This window comes from Macaca fascicularis, chromosome X, assembly GCF_037993035.2.
Source record: "Macaca fascicularis isolate 582-1 chromosome X, T2T-MFA8v1.1".
NCBI classification, from domain to species: Eukaryota; Metazoa; Chordata; class Mammalia; order Primates; family Cercopithecidae; genus Macaca; species Macaca fascicularis.
In genome coordinates this window covers 156,857,253-156,880,513 of record NC_088395.1, presented here as the reverse complement: position 1 = coordinate 156,880,513, position 23,261 = coordinate 156,857,253, and the positions used below count along the sequence as shown (strand labels likewise).

The window sequence follows — 23,261 nt, the reverse complement described above, 5'->3', positions numbered from 1 at the left end:
CTCGGGACTCCCCAAATCATTGAGATCTCAAGAGATTTTTGTTTATGTGGGTCACGTTTACCAATGCTCATCATCTTAGAATTTAAAACTGAAAGACTTTATTAATCTAAAATGAACAACATTAAACCCGTACATTTAACATACATAACATTTTTATGAGAAATAACTATGCTTGACGAGACAAAAACTTGTATTGAGGAGAATGGCATGATGTTACATTTTTGCAGATTTCTCTCATGTCTGGCTGGATGGAAGTAGCTGGATTCTCACAGGCACTTTATTCCATCGTGAGATGTTGTTTTGGTTGAAGTATATGAAGGAAATCTGGCCTCACACCCATACTCAGGGGGGAAAGGGAGGAATATTTTCACAGACTTTTCAGATCTTTGTGGATAATCTTGGATAGGACACCAAAACTTGGCCCCAACAAAAGCAGTTGTTTCTTACAGGTTAAGCATAGTGTGGAGTGTGAAACTCTATCAGTACACTTTCCACACTTGGTTCCGTGGGACTGTTTTGTCCTTTCAATGGATCTTTTACCCATTCATGGTTTTGTAACATTGCATGTTGGTCATTTGGAAAATATTAGTGCCTTGAGGTTTTTCGAGCTTCCAAGTAATGCCATGCGTCATTGTGTAAAACTGAAAGTCATATTTGTTCATATCATCACCCATCTCATTTCAAAAAAAATGTATTGGGGAAACTGTTAAACTCACAGTGGTAGAGAAAGATGTTTTTGAAGTTCTAACTTTTCCTTGAAATCTTATCATTGGCAACAAGTACCATGAGTGGCTTTCTTTAAATTGACAGACTCGTTCATTTTCAAGAAAACATCTAACAGACATTCAAGTTGGCAAAACCATAGTTAGTTTAAAAAAAACTTTAAATATTGATTAAGTACTCTTCAAGTCACTTTTTCAAGGAAAAAAAATCTTCTTTGAGAGGAATGGCTCATACTGCCTAGAATGGAAATAATCACATAAGTTGTTTTTTTCATGTCAACTTTTGTATTTCCGTGTGCCACATAAATGCTTGAAATGTACTTCCTGTTTTGTTAGAGAATATTAAAAGGTCATGCTCTAATACAATTAAAAAATTTTCAACTTCCTCATGTTAGTTTTCCAGTGTTGCTGAACATACTATCATAAACTTAGTAGCTAAAACAGTGTTCAATTATTTTCTAGGTTTCCCTGCACTGCTGAAGTTCAGTCATTTAAGTGTCAAAACTTTTTTGACAAAATGACCCTTGATTCTCAACTTTCTCTTTACCTACTTTTTAAAAATTAAACTTTCATTTTTAGATAATCATTGATTCATGTGTAGTTATAAGAAATAATAGAGAAGGACCCCTTGTACCCTTCACCCAGTTTCCCCTAATAGCAGCATCTTGAAAATTGTACTCTACTATCATAGCCATATGTTGACATAGATATAATCTATGCATTTATTCAAATTTCCTAGTTTTGTTTGCACTCACATGTGTGTGTCTTCTCTGCACTTTTATCACGTGTGTAGGTTTGTGTATCTATCATCACAGTCAGATACAAACAGTTCCATCGCCATAAGTATGCCATGATTACATTTTATAACCACACCCACCTTCCTACAATTTTATTTCCCCTTCCCCATCCCTTTCCTAATCTCTGGCAACCATTGATCTGTTTTCCATTTGTAAAATGTTGTCATTTCATGACATTCAGTTTTGGGGGAGGCAAAAAGAAAAGTTGTATTTAAAAAATGTTATTTAAATATAATTATAAAGTAGGCAACCCTTTGGAATTGGCCTTTTTCATGTATAATTCAGTTGGCATCCATTCATATTGTTGGGTGTATCAGTTGCTCATTCATTCTTATTGCCAAGGAGTATTCCATGGGATGGATGTACCACAGTTTGTTTACTTGATGTATTGAAGCCAGTTTTGGCTATTATGAACAAGGCTGCTGTAAACTCTCATGCATAGTATTTTTGTGTGAACATAAATTTCTCTCGCTTTATGAGTAAATGCCCAAGAGTGCGATGACTGGATCACATGGTTGTTACATGTTTAGTTTTATAAGAAATGATCAGTTTTCCATGAAGGTTGTAATATTTTGCAATCCCTAAAGCATTGTGTCAGTGCCATTTTCTCTGTATCTTCACCAGTATTTGGGCTATCACTATTTCTGTTTTAGTCATTTTATAAGTGTGTGGTAATATCTTGTTGTGGTTTAGTTTGCATTTCTCTGGCTAATGATATTGAACACCTTTTCATGTATTCGTTTGCCATCCGTATATCCTATTCAGTGGAATGTCTGTTCGTGTCTTTGGTCCATTTTCTAATTAGATTTTTTGTTTTTCTTACTACTGAGTTTGAGAGTTCCTTAAATATTGTAGACATTTGTCCTTAGTCAGATATGTGGTTTGCAAATACTTTCTTCCATTCTGTAGCTTGTCTTTTCATCCTCTTAACAGAGTCTTTTGCAGAAGTTTTAGATTTTGATGATGTCTAGTTTGTCAATTTTTCCTTTTATCGATCGTACTTATTTTTTTTTGCCCAAGACAGGGTCTCACTCTGTTTCCCAGGCTGCAGTGCAGTGGCATGATCATGGTTCACTGCAGCCTTGACCTTACGGGCTCAAGTGATCCTCCCCCCTCAGCTTCCCAAGTAGCTGGGACTATAGTTGCGCACTACCACACCTGGCTAATTTTTGTATTTTTTGCAGAGATAGGGTCTCACTGTGCTGCCCGGGCTGGTCTTGAACTCCGGGCTCAAGCCATCTACCCATCTTAGCCCCCCAAAGTGCTAGGATTACAGGCATGAACCACTGCACTCGGCCTGGATCGTGCTTTTGATGCCAAATCTAAGAACAAGATCTTTGTCTATACCTAGGTTTTATAGATTTTCTCCTGTGTTTTTTTTCCTGAAACTTCACTTGCTTGCCCGTGAATGTCTAATTGTTCTAGGACCATTTGTTAAAAAGACTATCTGCCCGTTGAATTGCTTTTGAGCCTTAAAAAAATCATTTGGAATATAACTGTTTTTGTTGCACTTGGTATCCTTATATTTTGTTGAGGAATTTTGCATCTATATTACTAACAGAAATAGGTTTGTAGTTTTTTGTGTGATGTCTTTGTCTGGTTTTGATATCAGCACACTACTGATTTCATTGGCTTATTTAGGTAGTGTTGTCTCCTCTTATTTTCTGGAAGAGTTGCTGAAGAATTGCTGTTAATTATTTAAATATTTTATAGAATTTATCAGTGAAGGCATATGACTCTGGGCTTTTCTTTTGGGAAAGTTTTTTGTATTATTCTATCTATTATAGATCTATTCAGATTTTCTATTTCCTTTTAAAATTTTTTATTTATTTATTTTTTTGATGCTCTATACCTTCAGAGAATCTTCTCTAGTAACAAACTGTGGAAATGACCCCTGAAAGTAGAATTTTAAGTCTCTTTTATTGCAGTCACCTTCATGGGCGTGAAGTGGTGTCTTATTGTCTTATTGTGGTTTTGATGTGCATTTCCCTAATGCTAATGAAATCAAGCATCTTTTCATGTGCTTTATTGAATATTGCTTATGTTTTTTGGAGAAATGTCTATTCAAATCCTTTGTCCATTTTAAATTGGGTTATTGTGTTTTTATTGGTGAGTTTCAGTTTTATTTTTATTTTGTTTTATTTAATTTAATAGAGACAGGATCTCACCATGCTGCCTAAGCTGGTATTGCACTCGTGGGCTCAGGTAATGCTCCTGCCTCAGCCTCCCAAAGTGCTGGGATTACAAGGCATGAGCCACCACACCTGGCCAGATTTTCTCTTTCTTCTTGGGTCAACTTCAGTAGTTTGTATCTTTCTAGGAGTTTGTCCATTTCATCTAGGCTGTCCAATTTATTGGCATACTTCTGTCAATGATATTCCCTTAAAATCCTTTTCATTTCTATTAGGTCATTAGTGATATCCTGTCTTTCATTTTTGATTTCAGTAATGAGTCTTCTGTCCTTTTCTTTGTCAGTCTTGCTAAAGGTTTGTCAATTTTGTTGATCTTTTCGAAAACCATCTTTGGTTTTTATAGACTTTATTGTTCTTCTGTTACTTATTTCATTTGTTTCTACTAGAGATGGGGTTTCACCATGCTGGCCAGGCTGGTCTCTTGGCCAGGCTGTTCTCAAACTCCTAACCTCATGATCTGCCCACCATGATCTCCCAAAGTGCTGGGATTACAGGCATGGGCCACCGTGCCTGGCGAGATCTTTGTTTTTTGTTTAGGTTGGCATTTATTGCTATAAAGTTCTCTCTCAGGACTGCTTTTGCTGCATCTCATAAGTTTTGGTATGTTGTGTTTCTATTTTTATTTGTGTCAAGAATTTTTTTGATTTCCCTTTTGATTTCTTCTTTGACCCATTGGTTGCTCAGGAGAATGTTGTTTAATTTCTACACATTTGTGAATTTTCCAATTCTCTGTTAACTTCTAGTTTTGTACCATCATGGGTGGAAAAGACACTTGATTTGATTTCAGTCTTGTTAAATTTGTTAAGACCTTTTCTGTGACCTAACATGTGACCTGGAGAATGTTCCATGTGTGCTTGAAAAGAATGTGTATTCTGCTGCTGTTGGATAGAATGTTTTGTATATGTCTGTTAGGTCCATTTGGTCTAGAGTGTTGTCCTGGCCCACTGTTTCTTTATTGATTTTCCTGTCTGGATGACCTGTCCATTGTTGAAAATGTAATATTTTCATCTTCTTAACCGGGTCTTTTACAGAGGAAATGTTTTAATTTTCACAAGGCAGATGTATCAGTTTTTCTTTTTATGGAACGTGGCTTTGTTGTCAGTTGTGTGAACTCTTTACCAAGCTCTCAGTCCCAAAGATTTTTTTATGTTTTCTTTTGAAGTTTCATAACTTTAAGTAAAGACGATCACCCATTTTGAGCTCATTTTTAATAAGGTGTGCGGATTAGGTTGAGATTCATTGTTTTTACCTATTGATGCCCAGTTTGTTCAGCTTTACCTATTGATGCCCACTCCAGCACCATTTGTTCAAAAGGCTATGCTTTATCAAATTGCTTTTGTACCTTTATCAAGAATCACTTGAGTGTATTTGGGGTCTTTTTGCGCTCTTCATTCTGTTCGATTGATCTGTGTGTCTGTCCCTCAGCCACTGTTCTGATTACTATAACTATAAATTCAGCTTTAATATTGGTTAGAGTAATTTGTTCCACTTTATTCTGCTTTGTCAAGTTCTTTTAAGGCTCTTCTAGGGCCTGTGCCTTTCCATATAATTTTAGATTAAGTTTGTCTTTGCCTAGTCTAGAAAAAATCTTACTGGGATTATGATAGGATGTGTATTAAACATAGATCCGTTTTGGGACAGTTGACATTTTTACTTTGTGGAGTCTTCTAATCCATGAATACAGTATGTCTCTCAACTGATTTATGTCTTCTTTGATGTCTTTTCTTGAGAACACTGTAATTTTCGGTATAGAGGATCCCGTACATGTTTAAATGTATGTTTAAATATTTTCTTTTCTAGCCGGGCGTGGTGGCTTACGCCTGTAATCCCAGCACTTTAGGAGGCCGAGGCGGGCAGATTACGAGGTCAGGAGTTCAAGACCAGCCTGACCAACATGGTGAAACCCAGTCTCTAATAAAAATTTAAAAATTAGTGGGGCGTGGTGGCACGCACCTGTAATCCCACCTACTCAGGAGGCTGAGGCAGGAGAATCGCTTGAACTCGGAAGGTGGAGTTTGCAGTGAGCCGAGATCACGCTATTGCACTCCAGCCTGGGTGACAAAGTGAGTCTCTGTCTCAGAAAAAAAAAAAGGCCAGGTGTGGTGGCTCATGCCTGTAATCCCAGCACTTTGGGAGGCTAGGCGGGCAGATCACAAGGTCACGAGATTAAGACCATCCTGGCTGACATGGTGAAGCCCCATCTCTACTAAAAATACAAAAAATTAGCCAGGTGTGGTGGTGGGTGCCTGTAGTCCCAGCTACTCAGGAGACTGAGGCAGGAGAATGGCGTGAACCTGGGAGGCAGAGCTTGCAGTTAGCCAAGATCGCACCACTGCACTCCAGCCTGGGCGACAGAGGGAGACTCCATCTCAAAAAAAAAAATTGTCTTGTCTTTTTTTTGAGACTGAGTCTTGCTCTGCTGCCCAGGCTGAAGTGCAGTGGCATGATCTCGTCTCACTGCAGCCTCCACCTCCCCAGCTCAAGCAAGATTCTCCCACCTCAGCCTCCCAAGTAGCTGGGACTACAGGCACATACCACCACACCTGGCTAATTTTTGTATTTTAATAAAGATGGGGTTTCACCATGTTGCCCAGGTTTCAAACTCCTGAGCTCAGGTGATCTGCCCGCTTTGTCCTCTTAAAGTGCTGGCATTATAGGCGTGAGCCACTGTCCCATCCTAAATATTTTCTTTGGAGCAATTGTGAATGGCAGTGTCTTTTTAATTTTGGGTTTAATATGTTCACTACTATTATATGTGATCGATATTATTGATCTTGTATCCTGAGACCTTGCTGAACTCCCTTATTAGTTATAGGAATTTTTTGTAGATTTCTTGGAATTTTCTATGTACCCGATCATGTCATCTGCAAACAGAAACATATATAGTTCTTCCTTTCCAATCTGTATATATTTTTTCATGTTGCAATGCTAGACATTTCAGTACCATGTTAAATAAGAGTGGTAAGAGTGATGTCCTTGCTCTGTTTCAGACCTTAGAGAAAGAGCGTTTAGTCTTTCACCATTAAGTCTGCTGATAGCTATACGTGTTTTCTAGATGTTCTTTATGAAGTTGAGATAGTTCCCCTTTATATCTAATTTGCTGAAAGTATTTTTTTTCCCATAAATGGGTGTTAGATTTTTTCATGTCCATTGATATGATTTGTCTTCTTTGGCCTGTTGACAGGGTAGATTACATTGATTGATTTTCAAGTATTGATCCAGCTTGCCTGACTGGAATAAATTCAATTTTTCATGCTGTTTAATTCTCTTTATGCATTCTACTATGTTTGCTAATATTTTGTTGACGATTTGGCATGTAAATTGATGAGAGACATTAGTGTGTGTGTGTGTGTGTGTGTGTATGTGTATATATATATATATATATATATTTTTTTTTTTTTTTTTAAATATGGTCTTGATATAGTTTGGCTCTGTGTCCCCACCCAGATCTCATCTCGAATTGTAATCCCCAGGTGTCTAGGGAGGGACCTGGTGGAAGGTGATTGGATCATAGGGATGGTTCCCCATGCTGTTCTCATGATAGTAAGTGAGTTCTCACGAGAGCTGATGATTTTTAAAGTGTTTGGCAGTTCCCGCTTTGCTCCTCTCTCTCTCCTGCCACCTTGTGAAGATGCCTATCTCCCCTTTGCCTTCCACTATAATTGTAAATTTTCTGAGGCCTCCCCAGCCATGAGGAACTGTAAGTCAATTAAACCTCTTTTCTTTATAAATTATCCTGTCTCAGGCAGTATCTTTATATCAGTGTGAAAATGGACTAATACAGGTCTTTATCTGTGTTTGTTACCAGGGTAATACTGGCCTTACAAAATGAATGGGGAAGAAATTTCTTCCTGTCTCCTTTCTGGAAGAGATTGTATACAATTGGTGTTAATTCCTTTTTAAATGTTTGGTAGAATTCTCCAGGTAAATCACCAAGTCCTGGAGGTTTCTTTTTTTTAGGAGACTTTAATTGAATTAATTAATGGTTATAGGAATATTCAGGTTGTGTATTTCATCTAGGTTGAGGTTTGTTTTTTGTTGTTGTTGTTGTTGTTGTTTTTTTGAGACGAAGTTTCACTTTTGTTGCCCAAGCTGGAGTGCAAAGGCGTGATCTCGGCTCACCACAACCTCCGCCTCCCAGGTTTAAGTGAATCTCCTGCCTCAGCCTCCCGAGTAGCTGGGATTACGGGCATGCACCACCACACCTGGCTAATTTTATATTTTTAGTAGTGACGGGGTTTCTCCATGTTGGTCAGGCTGATCTCGAACTCCTGACTCAGGTGTGATCCACCCACCCAAAGTACTGGGATTACAGGTGTGAGCCTCCGTGCCCGGCTGAGTTTTTTATTATTGTGGTAAGCATACATATAAAATTTACTGTTTTAACCATTTTTAAGTTGTGTAATTCAGTGGTACTTAGTAGACATTTGCCTCTCCATTAGTATTTCCTGGGCATTGGATCTGGGACCCCCTGCAAATACCAAAATCCTTTAATGCTCAATTCTCTGATATGAAATGGCATAGTATTTGCATATAACCCACACATATCCTCCCATATAGTTTAAATCATTTCCAGATTACTTATAATACCTAATATAGTATAATGCTGTATGGTTATTATACTGCATTTTTAAAATTTATATTATTTTTATAGTTGTATTACTTTTTGTTTTTGGTTCTTTGAATATTTTGATCCATGATTGGTCAAACACATGGTTCTGGATGCGGAACCTATGGATATGGAGGCTCATCGGTATTCACAATGTTGTGCAGCTATTACCATGATCATTTCCAAAAGTTTTTCATCAGCCCAGTTAGAATCCCTATGCCCATACAACAGTAACTCCTCATTTCTCCTTACTCCTAGCCCCTGGTAACCTCTATTATACTTTCTGTCTCTGAGAATTTGCCCATTCTAGGTACCTCTTATAAGCAGAATTGCACAAGATTTGTTCTTTTGTGTCTGGTTTATTTCACTTAATATAATGTTTTCCAGGTTTTTTCATGTTGCGGCATGTACCAGAGTTTCTTTCTTTTAAGGCTGAATAATATTGCATTATATGTATATACCATATTTTGTTTATCCATTTATATGTTGATGGCCATTTGTGTTGTTTCCACCTTTTAGCTGTTGTGAATAATGCTGTTAGGAACATTGGCGTACAGATATCTGTTAGAGTCTCTGCTTTCAATTCATTTGGGTATGGACCTAGAAGTGGAATTGCTGGATCATATGGGAACTCTGTTTCACATTTTGAGGAAGTGCCAAACTGTTTTCCACAGCAGCTGCACCATTTTACATTCCCACCAGCAATATACCAGGGTTCCAATTTCTTCATGTCCACACCAATACTTGTAATTTTTCATTTTTCTTTTAATAATAGCCATCCTAATGGGTGCAAACTGGTATCTCATTGCAGTTTTTATTTGATATCCCTAATGACTAATGACACTGAGCATCTTTTCATGTGCTTATTGGTCATTTGTATATCTTCTTTGAAGATATGTCTATTCAAGTCCTTTGCCCATTTTAAAACCGTTTTTTTGTTTGTTTTTGTTTTTTCCCTTTTTTTTTTTTTTTTTGAGACAGGGTCTTGCTTTGTCACCCAGTCTGGAGTGCAGTGGTATGATCTCAGCTTACTGCAACCTCCACCTCCGGGCTCAAGCAATCCTCCTACTTCAGCCTCCTGAGGAGGTGGGACTACAGGTGTGCCACCACACCTGTCTAATTTTTGTGTGTGTGTGTGTGTTTTGTTTTTTTGTTTTTTTTTTGGTGGAGACAGGATTTCACCATGTTGTCCAGGCTGGTCTTGAACTTCTGGACTCAAGTAATCCACCCGCCTCAGCCTCCCAAAGTTCTGGGATTACAAGCATGAGCCACTTTGCCTAGCCTTAAATATCAGGGTTTTTGTTGTTGTTGACTTGTGTAAGTTCTTTATATAGTGTGGATATTAATCCCTTATTGGATGTAAGATTTGTAAATATTTTCTCCCAAGAGAGTAAAAAGAGTTATCTTTTTACTCTCTTGAGGTTGTCCTTTGATGCACAAAAGTTTTTAATTTTAGACTGGGCGTGGTGGCACATGCCTATAATCCCAGCACTTTGGGATGCCAAAGCAGGTGGATGGCTTGAGCCCAGGAGTTTGAGGCCAGCCTTGCCAACATGGGGCAACCCTGTCTGTACAAAAAGTACAAAAATTAGCTGGGCATGGTGGCGTAAGCCTGTAGTCCTAGCTACTCAGGAGGCTAAGATAAGAAGATCACTTGAGTCTGGAAGGCGGAGGTTGCAGTGAGTGGCATGATTGTGCCACTGCGCTCCAGCCAGCTTGGTTGACAGAGTGAGACCCTGTCTCAAAAATTTTTAAATTTTGATGAAGATCAGTTTATTTATTTTGTTTTTGTTGTTGATGTTGCCTGTGCTTTTGGTATCATATCCAGGAAATCATCTTCAAATCCAATATCATGAAACGTTTTTGTAATGTTTTCTCCTGAGAGTTTTATAGTTTTAGCTTTTATATTTAGTTCTTTGAACTATTTCTTTTTTTCATGCCACCATGTCTAAGAATCTTCTATCTATTTTGAGTTAATTTTTGTATATAGTATAGGTCAGGGTCCAAAGTCATTCCTTTGCATGTGGATATCCAATTTTCCCAGCACCATTAGTTGAAAAGACTGTCCTTTCCCCCATCTAATGGTCTTGACATACTGTTGAGAATCTAGTGACCAAGGGTTTATATCTGGGCTTGCTTGCTTCCTTCCTTCCTCCTTTCTCTTCCCTTTTCCTTTCCTTTCTCCCCTTTCCCTCCCTCCCTCCCTGCCTCCCTCCCTGCCTCCCTCCCTCCCTCCCTTCCTTCCTTTTGCCTCCCTCCCTCCCTTCCTTCCTTCCTTCTTCCCTCCCTCCCTCTTCTTCTCCTTTTTTTTTTTTTTTTTTTTTTTTTTTTTTGACAGGGTCTCACTCTGTCGCCCAGGCTGGTGTATAGTGGTGTGATCACGGCTCACTCCAGCCTCCACCTGGGCTGAAGCAATCTTTCCATCTCAGCCTCTCAAGTAGCTGGAACCACAGGTGCATGTCACCACACTTGGCTAATTTTTTTGTATTTTTTGTAGAGATGGGATTTCACTATGTTGCCAGACTGGTCTTGAGCTCCTGGGCTCAAGCAGTGTACCTGCCTCAGCCTCCCAAAGTGCTGAGATTACAGGTGTGAGTCACTGCACCCGGCCTATTGCTGGGCTTCCTAATATATTTCATGGGTTTGTATGTCTGTTCTTGATGTCAGTACCACACGTGTTGTGATATTTGTAGTTTTGTAGTAAATTTAAAAATCAGGAAGTGTGAATCTTCTATGTTCTTTTTCTAGATTGTTTTGGCTCTTTGAGGTTCCTTGAAATTCCGTGTGAATTTTAGGATGAATTTGTCTATTTCTGCAACAAATGTCATTGGGATTTTGGTAGAGAGTCCATTGGATCTGTAGATTGCTTTAGATAGTATGCATTGCCATTTTAACAATTTAGCATCTTCTAATCCATGAACACAGGATTAGGTTGTATTTTGGTAGTTGGTGGTTTTTGAGAAATTGGTCTGTTTCTTCCAAGTTGTCAAATATGTGAGCTAAAAAAGTTCATATTATTCCATTATTATTCTTTTACTGGTTGCAAGATCTATAATGTCCCATTTCAGTCCTTTTATTGGCATATCATCTTTTTTAACTTTTATGTTTGTTACTAAGGCTAGAGGTTTATCCCTTTTTACTATATAAATAAGCTTTTGGTTTTATTATTATTATTTTTTTTTAGTATTGCATTCCTATTTTCAATTTCATGGATCTCTGCTCTTGTGTGTATTATTTCTATCTGCTTGCTTTGGTTTTGTTTTTCTAGTATCTAACTAGCTTCTTTTTCTAGCATCTCGAATTAGTAACTTGGGTTATTTATTTGAGGCTTTTCTTGATATCTAACTTATGCATTGAATACTATAAACTTCTTTCTGCACTGCTTTAGATCCCATGTATTTTGCTATATTGTGTTTTCATTTTCACACAGTTCTATGTATTTTAAAAAATTTCCTTTGAAACTTTTTCTTTGACCCTTGTTTTATTTAGAAGTATGTTGTTTAATATCCAAATGTTTAGAGATTTTCTTGTTTTCTATTGTTTCTTCTCTGTTTCTAATTTGAATTAAGTATTTAATGATACCTCTCTGCATAATTTCAATACTTTTAACTTTGTTGAAGTTTATTTCTTGGTTCATAATATGATCTCAGGCGAATATTCTGTGAGTGGTTAAACAATTGTTTACTCTGCTGTGATTGGCTGGTGTGTCCTGTTGTGCCGATTAAATCCCATTGGTTGATTATTGTTCACTTCTTCAATATCCTTGTAGATTTTCTGTCTAGTAATTCTACCAGTTGCTGTGAGTCCCCAACTATAAATGTGTGTTTGCTTATTTCTCCTTTTAGCTCTATCAGGTTTTACTTAATGTGTCTAGACACTCTATTGTTAGGTGCACACACTTTCAGGATGATTATGTCTTCCTGCTAGATTGGTCCTTTTATCATTTTGTAATATCCCTCTTTATTCTATCTGAGAACTGTTGGGTCATGACTTGACTTACTGTATTGTTTTTGTACTTTCTTTGCAGAAGATTCAGACCTGCATTTCTTTGATCCACAGACAACACCGAAGGTCTATCAAAAAATGATAGGCAATACATTTTAAATGTCCCTAGGCAGTTTGGATATCACATTATTGCTCTGTAAAACTCATTTAGGTTTTTTTCCCCACATACATTGCTGTTTCTCTCCCAGGTACTTGCTGTATGTAGCACTATCTTTGTCTTTTCCGTCTATTAACTTCAATAGTGAGAACAGTTACAGCACAGTCTTCTAAAGTTCAAGAAAAGAATCAATTGGAAAATGTATGAATGCCATCTGTGTAATTGGTGTGAAAGAAGTCCATATTTGAAAGGAATCTGGTTGAGCCCAGAGACCTAATGTTTATAACAGTAACCACAGTTTTATAAAATTATATATATGTGTGTTGTAACCACTTGCTGTGTATAAGATACTAAAACAGTTCACTGGGAATGCAACCTCAATCTGTCCATCCCTGGGCAGGATTAGCTATAGTTCAAGTGCCAGGTTGACAGTGGTGGAACCAAGGCTTGGAGCTCTCAAGCACTTGTGCTCAAACTCTAGAACTCCTCAGTCCATGTGGTCGTCTCTCACAGATCCGGGCTCAAGTCCCAGCTTTACCACTTACCTGGCCACATGTGGGACTATGTCTGCCTCATAACCCCCATCCCCTGAAGAAAAGTGAACAGAACCCATGTCATTGAAGCCTTTTATATCTCCTTGTCATCCATCTCAAAGTGATTATTTAGAGGTGCTATAGGAGCCTCAAGGACCAAGACAAGAATATTCATGATGTAACTTCCCTGAGACATGAATGGCTGCTACATTTTGTTCCTAAATGTGCTCCCTTTACTGTCCTCTCTTCCGCTTTTAGAGAAATGGAACCAGGTAACCACCACGACCAAGAGGCCAGTAACCACCAGAGCTCCAGCAAATACTTTAGGTAAGGAGGCCGCTCTGAGGAGAGCAGTAAGGGAAGGATCCCATGGGGCTCCCTCTGAGACAGGATCCAAATGAGCTACCCATAGATGAACTAATTGAGTATTTCTTTTATTTTGGGATCCCATGAAGGAAATGATTTTGACTTGGCTGATGCGTTGGATGATCGAAATGATCGAGATGATGGCCGCAGGAAACCGATTGCTGGAGGAGGAGGTAAGTCCCACCTGGTCTGGTTCTGTCTCATTAATTATGTCATCCCACAGAGACAGAGCCAGCCTGGGCCTGGCAGAGCTGGAGGCACTTCATATCACTGGAGAACCCTATCATGGTGGTACTCAAACTTTTTTGGTCTCGGGACTCCCGAAATCATTGAGATCTCAAGAGATTTTGCTTATGTGGGTCACGTTTATCAATACTCATCATCTTAGAATTTAAAACCGAAAGACTTTATTAATCTAAAATGAGCAACATTAAACCCCATACATTTAACATAAATAACATTTTTATGAGAAATAACTATGCTTGCAAGACAAAAACTTGTATTGAGGAGAGCGACATGATGTTACATTTTTGCAGATTTCTCTCATGTCTGGCTGGATGGAAGCAGCTGGATTTTCACAGGCACTTTATTCCATCGCGAGATGATGTTTTGGTTGAAGTATATGAAGGAAATCTGGCCTCACACCCATACTCAGTAGGGAAAGGGAAGAATATTTTCACAGACTTTTCAGATCCTTGTGGCTAATCTTGGATAGGACATCAAAACTTGGCCCCAACAAAAGCGGTTGTTTCTTACAGGTTAAGCATAGTGTGGAGTGTGAAACTCTATCAGTACACTTTCCACACTTGGTTCTGTGGGACTCTCTTGTCCTTTCAATGGATCTTTTACTCGTTCATAAATTTTCTGTTTCCTTGTATCAGTTTCCTTGCTGCATAACAAAAATCAGAAACTCTGAGTTAAGACAACACCCATTTATTATCTTACTGTTTCCTTTGGTCCGGAGTTGAGGAACAGCTAAGCTGAGTGTTCTGCTCAGGAGCTCATATAGTTGCAGTCAAGGTGTTGGTGAGGGCTGGGGTCTCGTCTGAGGTTGGGTTCCCTTCCAAGCTCGATTGGTTGTTGACAGTGCATTCCCTTGCAGCTGTAGAAATAATGACTGCTTGCTGCTTTAAGACCAGCAGGAGAATGACCGACAGAGGGGTTGGTAGGGGAGAAAGGAGGAGAGACCGACTGACTCTGTTGCTTCTCATGTCTGAGCTCAGAGAAGGCCTGAACCTGCTTTTGAGGATATCACCTGATTAAGTCATGCCCATCTAGGATAATCTCCTTTTTGATTAATGCAAAGTCAAATTGATTTGGTACCTTAATTACCTCTGCAAAGTCCCCTCACCTTTGGCATGTAATCTAACCTAATCACGGGAGTGGTAGCCATCCTATCCATGGTTCTACTCATACTCAGAGTGGTGGGACATTATGCGGGACATGTACACCAGTGGAAGGGGGTCTGGGAGGGCCTCTTAGAATTTCATGAAGGGCATTCTTAAGTGGAACTGGCAATCATTTTCTGAATCCTGGGCAACACTAACACAAGTTTCTTGTTGCTGATTTTTTTTCTTGTCATTGAAATGTATGTTTTATTTTCTCCAGGTTTTTCAGACAAGGATCTTGAAGACATAGTAGGGGGTGGAGAATACAAACCTGACAAGGGTAAAGGTAGGAGCATTGATTTGTGCCAACACAACCCTTATTCTGGTGAAAAAGGTGATTATGCAGCAACCAGATTAATTGAGCCGCTGGGAAATGAGTGGTAGTTCCCAGACATCCCAGCCTGCCAACTGGGGTTCATTCAGAATGACGTGAGTGATGCAGTTCAAGGGGGGGATTTATAAGCCATCTTGGAAAAGCCCCACATTTCCCCTGATGTTCCTTAAGCAGCAGTGCTGATAGGTTCAAGTTTCATGCTGGCTGAAGCCTATTTGCCGAGGCAACACCACCAATGACAATAACTGGGGGCCAGTGGACTCTGAAAACAGCCCTCTCAACCTCGAGAGACTCACTCACTCTTGGGATGGGAGGAGCAAACTCATCATGACAAGCATTTTTTTTAAGAGACCCATAGCAAGTCAGATGTCTTTTAAAATACCTTTTTATTTTGAAATGGTTCTCACAAGAAGTTGTAAAAATAGTTCTAGAGAGTTCCTGTGTACACTTCACCTAGCTTCTCCTTACATAACCTTAGTCATTGTCAAAACCAGGAAGTCAACACTAGTACAGTATTGTTAAATCAGCTATAGACTTTGTTCAGATTGCATCAGATTTTGCATGCATTCAGATGTGCGTGTGTGAGCGAGTATGAGTAGGTCTATAAAAATGTTATGTGTGTAGATTTGAGTAACCATTACCATAATTAGGAGGCAGAACTGTTCCATCACCACAAAGAAGTTCCCTCATGTTACCCCAGAATAGTCATGTCCTCCCCAAGGCCAGATCGTGTTAATTCCCCAAGTGACCAAAGATTTCAACCTTTTATCATAGTATACATCAAGTATGAAGTATGAAGGGAATATTAGCCAGATTTGTTGATGTAGCAAGACAAGCTAGTGATTGTAACTTGTGGTTGTAACCCATTGTGATTGTAACTTGTGGTTGTAATCTGTTGTGATAGCAACATGTTACGATGGTAAGCTGTGGTGGTAACTCTGGTTGTAACCTGTTGCAATGGCAAATTGCTATTACACCCGGTTATAAGTGTGACAAGTTATGGGTGTATCTGGTTGTAACTCTGATATACGCCCCACAGTCTTGGCTGTGGTTACTAGTGTTTTCTCTTTTCTTGCGAGAACGGTGTGCCTTTCATACGGCAATAGTGTTCTCTTCTGATTAAAGGATACCATAGTTAAATTTGTCCTTCGAAACACCTTTCCAGACAGAGTCATCTCTACTAAAAAGCACAAAAAGCCTCTAAATGAAACCCACAGGTGTCAGGAGAACATGGAACATTTAAAGGGTAAATCCAGCAAATTGGCCAATTACTCCTGGGTGATAAGTGGTATTTCCAGATGGTGAAATGAGAGCAGTAGGCACACATGTAAGCACACACATGAATGAAAGTCTGAATGGCATGTCAGGGGCTTTTCCTTATTAAAAGTGCATGTTTTAGCAAGGAAGAAGTGTTCAGAAATTCTTTAATTAGGCTCATATTTGAACTTCTCTTGTAAAGAATAATCAATTGTTAGCTTAAGTTATACCCTCTGCCATTATAGGTGTCAGGAAAAGAAGATAAAGGGAGTCATGGAAAAAAGGACAAGTGTGAAACTGAAACATGGTTATGATAAGCACACCATGGAATTCTCAGATACTGTCCTTTACACAAAAATATGCTAATGCCATGAGCAAAGGTAAAATATCACATTTCAATAAATTATGATCTTCAGCATAAAAAGAATCCTAATTAATGCATTTTTCAGGCTTGGGTCTTAGGCACATAGATTCAGCTATACTTTTGGAGTATATTTTCAAAATAATACATTATTTGTTGTGGACTTTTTTCTCAAGAAGGCCTCTTATTGACCCTGTAGAAGCCCCACATTTTGCCTATAGGTGACGATGACAGTCTTTTATCAACAGGTCCTATTGCCTTTCTCTAAGAAGGTGATGGCCTATAAGCCCTCCTGCTCCACCCTTATTTCCTTCCTGCCCAGCCTGGGCAGGACTCTGATTGTCTCCCATTTCTACCAACAGACTGCTTTCCATAGCACTTTGAGAAATTTGAGGCCAATGTTTCAACTCCTCATGGCCCCCTTGCCATGTATATCCTAGCGTATGCAAGCTCTAGGTTCCCAGTGGTTCCCAATGGTTTCCTGATGGTCACAGCCCTCTGTCCTGTGTGGCCTCTGTAGCATTTGACTTTGATGATCCCCTTCTCCTTAACATTCTTTCTTCCTGGGCCCTTTCTCACTCATTGACTGGTCTCATTCATGAGTCTCATTCACTACTTCTTTCTGAACACTGTTGCCTCTTGGATTTATTTCCTTGGTGTCCAATTCTGTATGTCATTCTTTTTCACTGGGGAAGAGAATGGTATTAGAAATCAAGATTTGAGTATTCATTGCCTAGTGGTATATCACTACTTCTAGACTGTCTAAGCAGACAGAGATAGGAAATAGGAAATATATGTATATATACTAACCCATGTGTCTTACTTCAGGCTGTTATGACAAATTACCACAGACTGGGTGATAATTAAGCAACAGACATTTGTTTCTCACAGTTCTAGAGGCTGGGAAGTCCAAGATCAAGTCACTGATAGATCCAGTATCTAGTGAGGATCTGCATCCTGTTTTGGAGATGGCTGTCTTCTTGTTGTATCCCTGATTGGTGGAGAGGACAGAGTAGGGAGAAAGCTCTGGTGTCTCTTCTTATAAAGGTCCTAATCCTATCATGAGGGGTTGGCCTTCATGACCTAATTAACTCCCAAAGACCCCACCTCCTAATATCATCACATTGGAGGTTAGGACTTCAACGAAATATGACCTTGAGAAGGGATACAAATGTTCAGTACATAACACCATATATACACACATATCCAAATAATTTCTTTTAACCATCAGCAGGTATATAACCTAAACATGACTTCATACTTATATCTCCAACTGTAATCCAGTGCCAGAAGGATTATTTTGATCTTCCTATCTTGCTTACCTATAACTTTCCTCTCTGACAGTGAGACACCTAGCTTCTACTACCTGTCATCTATTTACTATCTTACTCAATTCAGGTATACACATTTAGAGCATCAGAATTGCTAACTCATACCCCCAGGAGAAACAACTTTACCAACTAGAGTCCAGTGTTTATGTTCAGTTTCTTTTGTCTTTACCTTACAGTTTCCAGTCAAAATACTGTTTTTCAAAGTTGCTTAGGTCGATTCCTTTACCTTCCTCATCCATTCGGTACAGTTATGCCACCCATTTATAATGGAGTTAGATTCATTTGTCATAGTCTCCTTTCTATCCTGGGAGTCCCCCACCCACCTGGTTGATGTTTTGTTCTTTTGCTTGTAGGCATTAAAGTTCACTCTTTGTAACATATAGTTCTATGGGTTTTGGCAAATGCATAGAGTCACATGTCCACCCCCCAAGTACCATACAGAACAGTTTCCTCACCATACAAGGACTTCTGTATATGCCCTTGATAGTCAGCCACTCCCCCTTCCCTCAACCCTAATCTATTTTCTATTAGTGCAACCACTTATTTGTTTATTTCTCTATAGTTTTACCTTATCCAGGATGCCATATAATTGGACCCATGCAGTATATAGGCTTTTCAGACTAGCTTCTTTCACTTAGCAATATGCATTTAAAGTTCTTTTGTGTTTTTTCATAGCTTGGTAGTTTGTTCTTTTTAGCATTGAACAATATCCCATTGTATGGATGTACCACTTTGTTTATCCATTCACCTGCTGAAGGACATCTTGGTTGCTTCCAGTCTGGGGTGAATATGAATAAAGCTGCCATAAACATTTTTTTTTTTAGATAGGATCTCACTCTGTTGCCCAGCCTGGAGTGCAATAATGCAAACACAGTTCACTGAAGCATTGACCTCCTGATCTCAAACAATCCTTCCACCTCAGCCTCCTGAGTATCTGGGACCACAGATACGCACCACCATATTTGACTAACTTTTAAAATTTTTGTAGGGATGGGATCTTGCTATGTTGCCCAGGGTGGTCTCGAGCTCCTGGGCTCAGGTGATTCTCCTGCCTTGGCCTCCCAATATGCTGGTATACAGGTGTGAGCCACTGCACCCAGCTATAAACTTTTTTTTTTTTTTTTTGAGACGGAGTCTCGCTCAGTCGCCCGGGCTGGAGTGCAGTGGCGCGATCTCAGCTCACTGCAAGCTCTGCCTCCCAGGTTCACGCCATTCTCCTGCCTCAGTCTGCCTAGTAGCTGGGACTACAGGCACCCGCCACCGTGCTGAGCTAATTTTTTTTTTTTTGTATTTTTAGTAGAGACGGGGTTTCACCACGTTAGCCAGGATGGTCTCAATCTCCTGACCTTGTGATCCGCCCGCCTTGGCCTCCCAAAGTGCTGGGATTACAGGCGTGAGCCCCCGCATCTGGCCAACATTTTTAAACATTACATACAGGTTTCTGTGTAGACATACACATAATACTTTATACTTTTGTTCTATGAACAACACTATGAAGAAAAGAAAAAGACAAGCCACAGATTTGGAGAAACTATTTGCAAAATCATATACCCGATAAAGGACTTGTATTCAGATGATATAAAGAATTCATAGGCCAGGCGCAGTGGCTCAGGCCTATAATCCCAGCACTTCGGGAGGCCGATGCAGGCAGATCACGAGGTCAGGAGATCGAGACCATCCTGGCTAACACGGTGAAACCCCGTCTTTATTAAAAATACAAAAAATTAACCGGGCGTGGTGGCGAGTGCCTGTAGTCCCAGCTACTCGGGAGGCTGAGGCAGGAGAATCGCTTGAACCTGGGAGGTGGAGGTTGCAGTGAGCTGAGATTGCGCCACCACACTCCAGCCTGGGTGACAGAGTGAGACTCCGTCTCAAAAAATAAATAAATAAATAAATTCATAAAAGTCAACAATAAGAACTCAACCCCAATTTTTAAATGGGCAAAAAATATGAACAGACTTCACCAAAGAAGAATGTAAAATAGGAAAATAACATATTCAATGTCATTTCTCACTAGGGAAATATAAATGAAAACAAGATACCACTACACACCCGTTAGAATGTCTAAAATCCAAAAAGCTGATAATATCAATTGCTGATGAGGATGCAGAGTGGCAAGAATGCTCATTCATTGTTTGTGAGAATGCAAAATGGTACTGCCACTTTGGAAGAGAGCTTGACGGTTTCTTGTAAGTTCAACATAGACTTGCCATATGACCTAGCAGTCATACACTACTGCTGGTGTTTGCTCTGGCTGAACAATCTGCCAACAGACTTAGGGAAGGGAAAAATGAGAGCAGCCTTGGGTAAAAATGCCATGGACTCAAGCTGCTTTTACTGAAATCAAATTACTTCCCTGAAATGACTAACTTTTTGTCCAGGTTTATAGTTGCTTTTTGAAGAGAGGATTTGTTGATCTCCTCACTGTCTCATGCCAGAAGTCTTTCCCCTGGTATCTTGTAAATCTAGATTATTCTTTCTCTTTATCTCCCCTCAAGCCCAGGCCATCTTCACCCTCCCTTGGGATGACCAGCTAAGTGGTTAAGAGTGGTGACCTTAACCTCTTAACTGGTATCTTTGCTCCAGTTTGTCCTCCTTGCAGCTGCAAGAGAGAACCATCAAGAACATGAATCTGACCCTGTCATTCCTCTGTTTAAAAAATACTGTGTAACAATGAAAAGACACAGTCCAATTAAAAAATGAGCATAGGATTTGAACAGACACATCACAAAGGATGTTACATGATGTTCAAAATAATTTATGTGGGTTGAACCAATCTTGCATCCCAGGGATAAAGCCTATTTGATCGTGTTGGATTAGCTTTTTGATGTGCTGCTGGATTCAATTTGCGGGTGTTTTGTTGAGGATTCTTGCATCTATGTTCATCAATGATATCGACCTGACGTTTTCTTTTTGTATTGTGTCCTGCTACAGTAACCAAAACAGCATGGTACTGGTACAAAAACAGACACATAGACCAGTGGAACAGAATAGAGAACATACAAAAAACGCCACAGACCTACAACCATCTGATCTTCAACAAAATTGACAAAACAAGCAGTGGGGAAAGGACTCTTTTTTAAAAAAATTATTATTATTATACTTTAAGTTCTAGGGTACGTGTGCACAACGTGCAGGTTTATTACATATGTATACATGTGCCATGTTGGTGTGCTGCACCCATCAACTCGTCATTTACATTAGGTATATCTCCTAATGCTATCCCTCCCCACTCCTCCCACCCTACAACAGGCCCCGGTGTGTGATGTTCCCCACCCTGTGTCCAAGTGTTCTCATTGTTCAGTTCCCACCTATGAGTGAGAACATGGTGTGTTTGGTTTTCTGTCCTTGTGATAGTTTGCTCAGAATGATGGTTTCCAGCTTCATCCATGTTGCTACAAAGGACATTAACTCAGCCTTTTTTCTGGCTGCATAGTATTCCATGGTGTTTATGTGCCACATTTTCTTAATCCAGTCTATCATTGATGGACATTTGGGTTGGTTAGGACTCTTTATTCAATAAATGGTGCTGGGATAACTGACTGGCCATATGCAGAAGATTGAAGCTGGACCCCTACCTTTTTGCTGTATACAAGAATCAACTCAAGATGGATTAAAGACTTAAATGTAAAACCCAAATCTATGAAAACCCTGAAGACAAGTTAGGCAATACTATTCTGGTCATAGGACCTGACAAAATCTTCATGACAAAGACGCCAAAAGCAATTGCAACAAAACCAAAAATTGACACATGGGACCTAGTCAAACTAAAGAGCTTCTGCACAGCAAAAGAAACTTTCAACAGAGTAAACAGACAACCTATAGAATGTGAGAAAATGTTTGCAAACTATGCATCCAACAAAGGTCTAATATCCAGAATCTATAAGGAACTTAAACAAATTTACTAGCCAAGAACAAGCCATCCCATTAAACAGTGGGCAAAAGACATGAACAGACATTTCTGAAAAGAAGACATACATGCGGCTAGCAAGCATATGAAAAAAAGCTTAACATCACCAATCATTAGAGAAATGCAAATCAAAACCACAATGAGATACCTTCTTACACCAGTCAGAATGGCTGTTATCAAAAAGTCAAAAAATAACAAATGCTGGTAAGGTTGTGGAGAAAGGGGAACACTTTTGCACTACTGGTGGGAATGTAAATCAGTTCAGCCAGTGTTGAAAAAAGTTTGGTGATTTCTCAAAGAACTTAAAACAGAATTACCATTTGACCCAGCAATCCCATTATTTAGTATATACCCAAACATAAATTGCTCTGTCATAAAGACAAATGCATGTGTATGTTCACTGCAGCACTATTCGCAGTAGCAAAGACACGGAATCAACCTAAGTGCCCATCAACGGAGGACTGGAGGAAGAAAATGTGGTACATATACACCATGAAATACTGCACAGCCATAAAAAAATGAGATCATGTCCTATGTAACAACATAGATGGAGCTGGAAGCCATTATCCTAAGCAAACTAACTCAGGAGCAGAAAATCAGATACCGCATGTTCTCACTTACAAGTGGGAGCTCAATGATGAGAACACATAGACACATAGAGGGGAACAGCACACACTGGGGCCTATCAGGGGGTGGAGGGTGGGAGGAGGGAGAGGATCAGGAAAAATAACTAATGAATACTAGGCTTAATACCTGGATGATGAAATAATCTGTACAACAAACCCCCATGACACACAATTTACCTGTATAGCAAACCTGCACATGTATCCCTGAACCTAAAATTAAAAACAAGCAAACAAACAAACAAAAAAACAAAATCACTGTTCTTTGGGAAAATACAAATTAAACCACAATGAGATACCACCATGCATCCTCCAGAATAACTAAAATTTAAAAGGTAGTATCAAATGTTGATGAAGAGGTGGAGTGACTGCAATTCTCATACATCGTTGGTAGGGATGTAAAGTTTCTTCTAAAACTACCATAGACCTACCCAGTGACCCAGCAATTTCATTCCCTATTCAAGAGAAATGGGAGCTATGTTCTGCCCCCTTCCAACAACAGCGAAAAAAGACATAAAAAAATGCTCATTGCTTGATCTACGATAGCAAAAACCAGAAACAGAACCTGGAGACAGCCAGGTATCAATAGGAGAATTGATGAGAAACTGTGATACATTTATATATTTATACAATGGGAAGAGCTACTGATACGACAGCATGGATAAATGTCAAAACCAACATGCTGAGTAAAAGAGGCCAATGAGAAAAGAGTACATATTATATGAGCCCAATTATA

At 39.3% G+C, this 23,261-nt stretch overlaps 1 protein-coding gene across 5 annotated transcripts in view; it reads left to right on the top strand.

Moving 5' to 3' along the window:
- Nucleotides 1-23,261, top strand: part of CD99L2 (CD99 molecule like 2) — a 130,334-nt gene that overhangs the window by 87,242 nt on the left and 19,831 nt on the right. For all 5 annotated transcript variants that reach the window (XM_005594823.3, XM_005594822.5, XM_005594820.3 and 2 more), the window contains 3 exons: nt 13,214-13,282; nt 13,411-13,494; nt 14,930-14,995. In XM_005594823.3, coding sequence (XP_005594880.1) covers nt 13,214-13,282; nt 13,411-13,494; nt 14,930-14,995 — 219 coding nt within the window. The remainder of the gene's footprint in view (nt 1-13,213; nt 13,283-13,410; nt 13,495-14,929; nt 14,996-23,261) is intronic.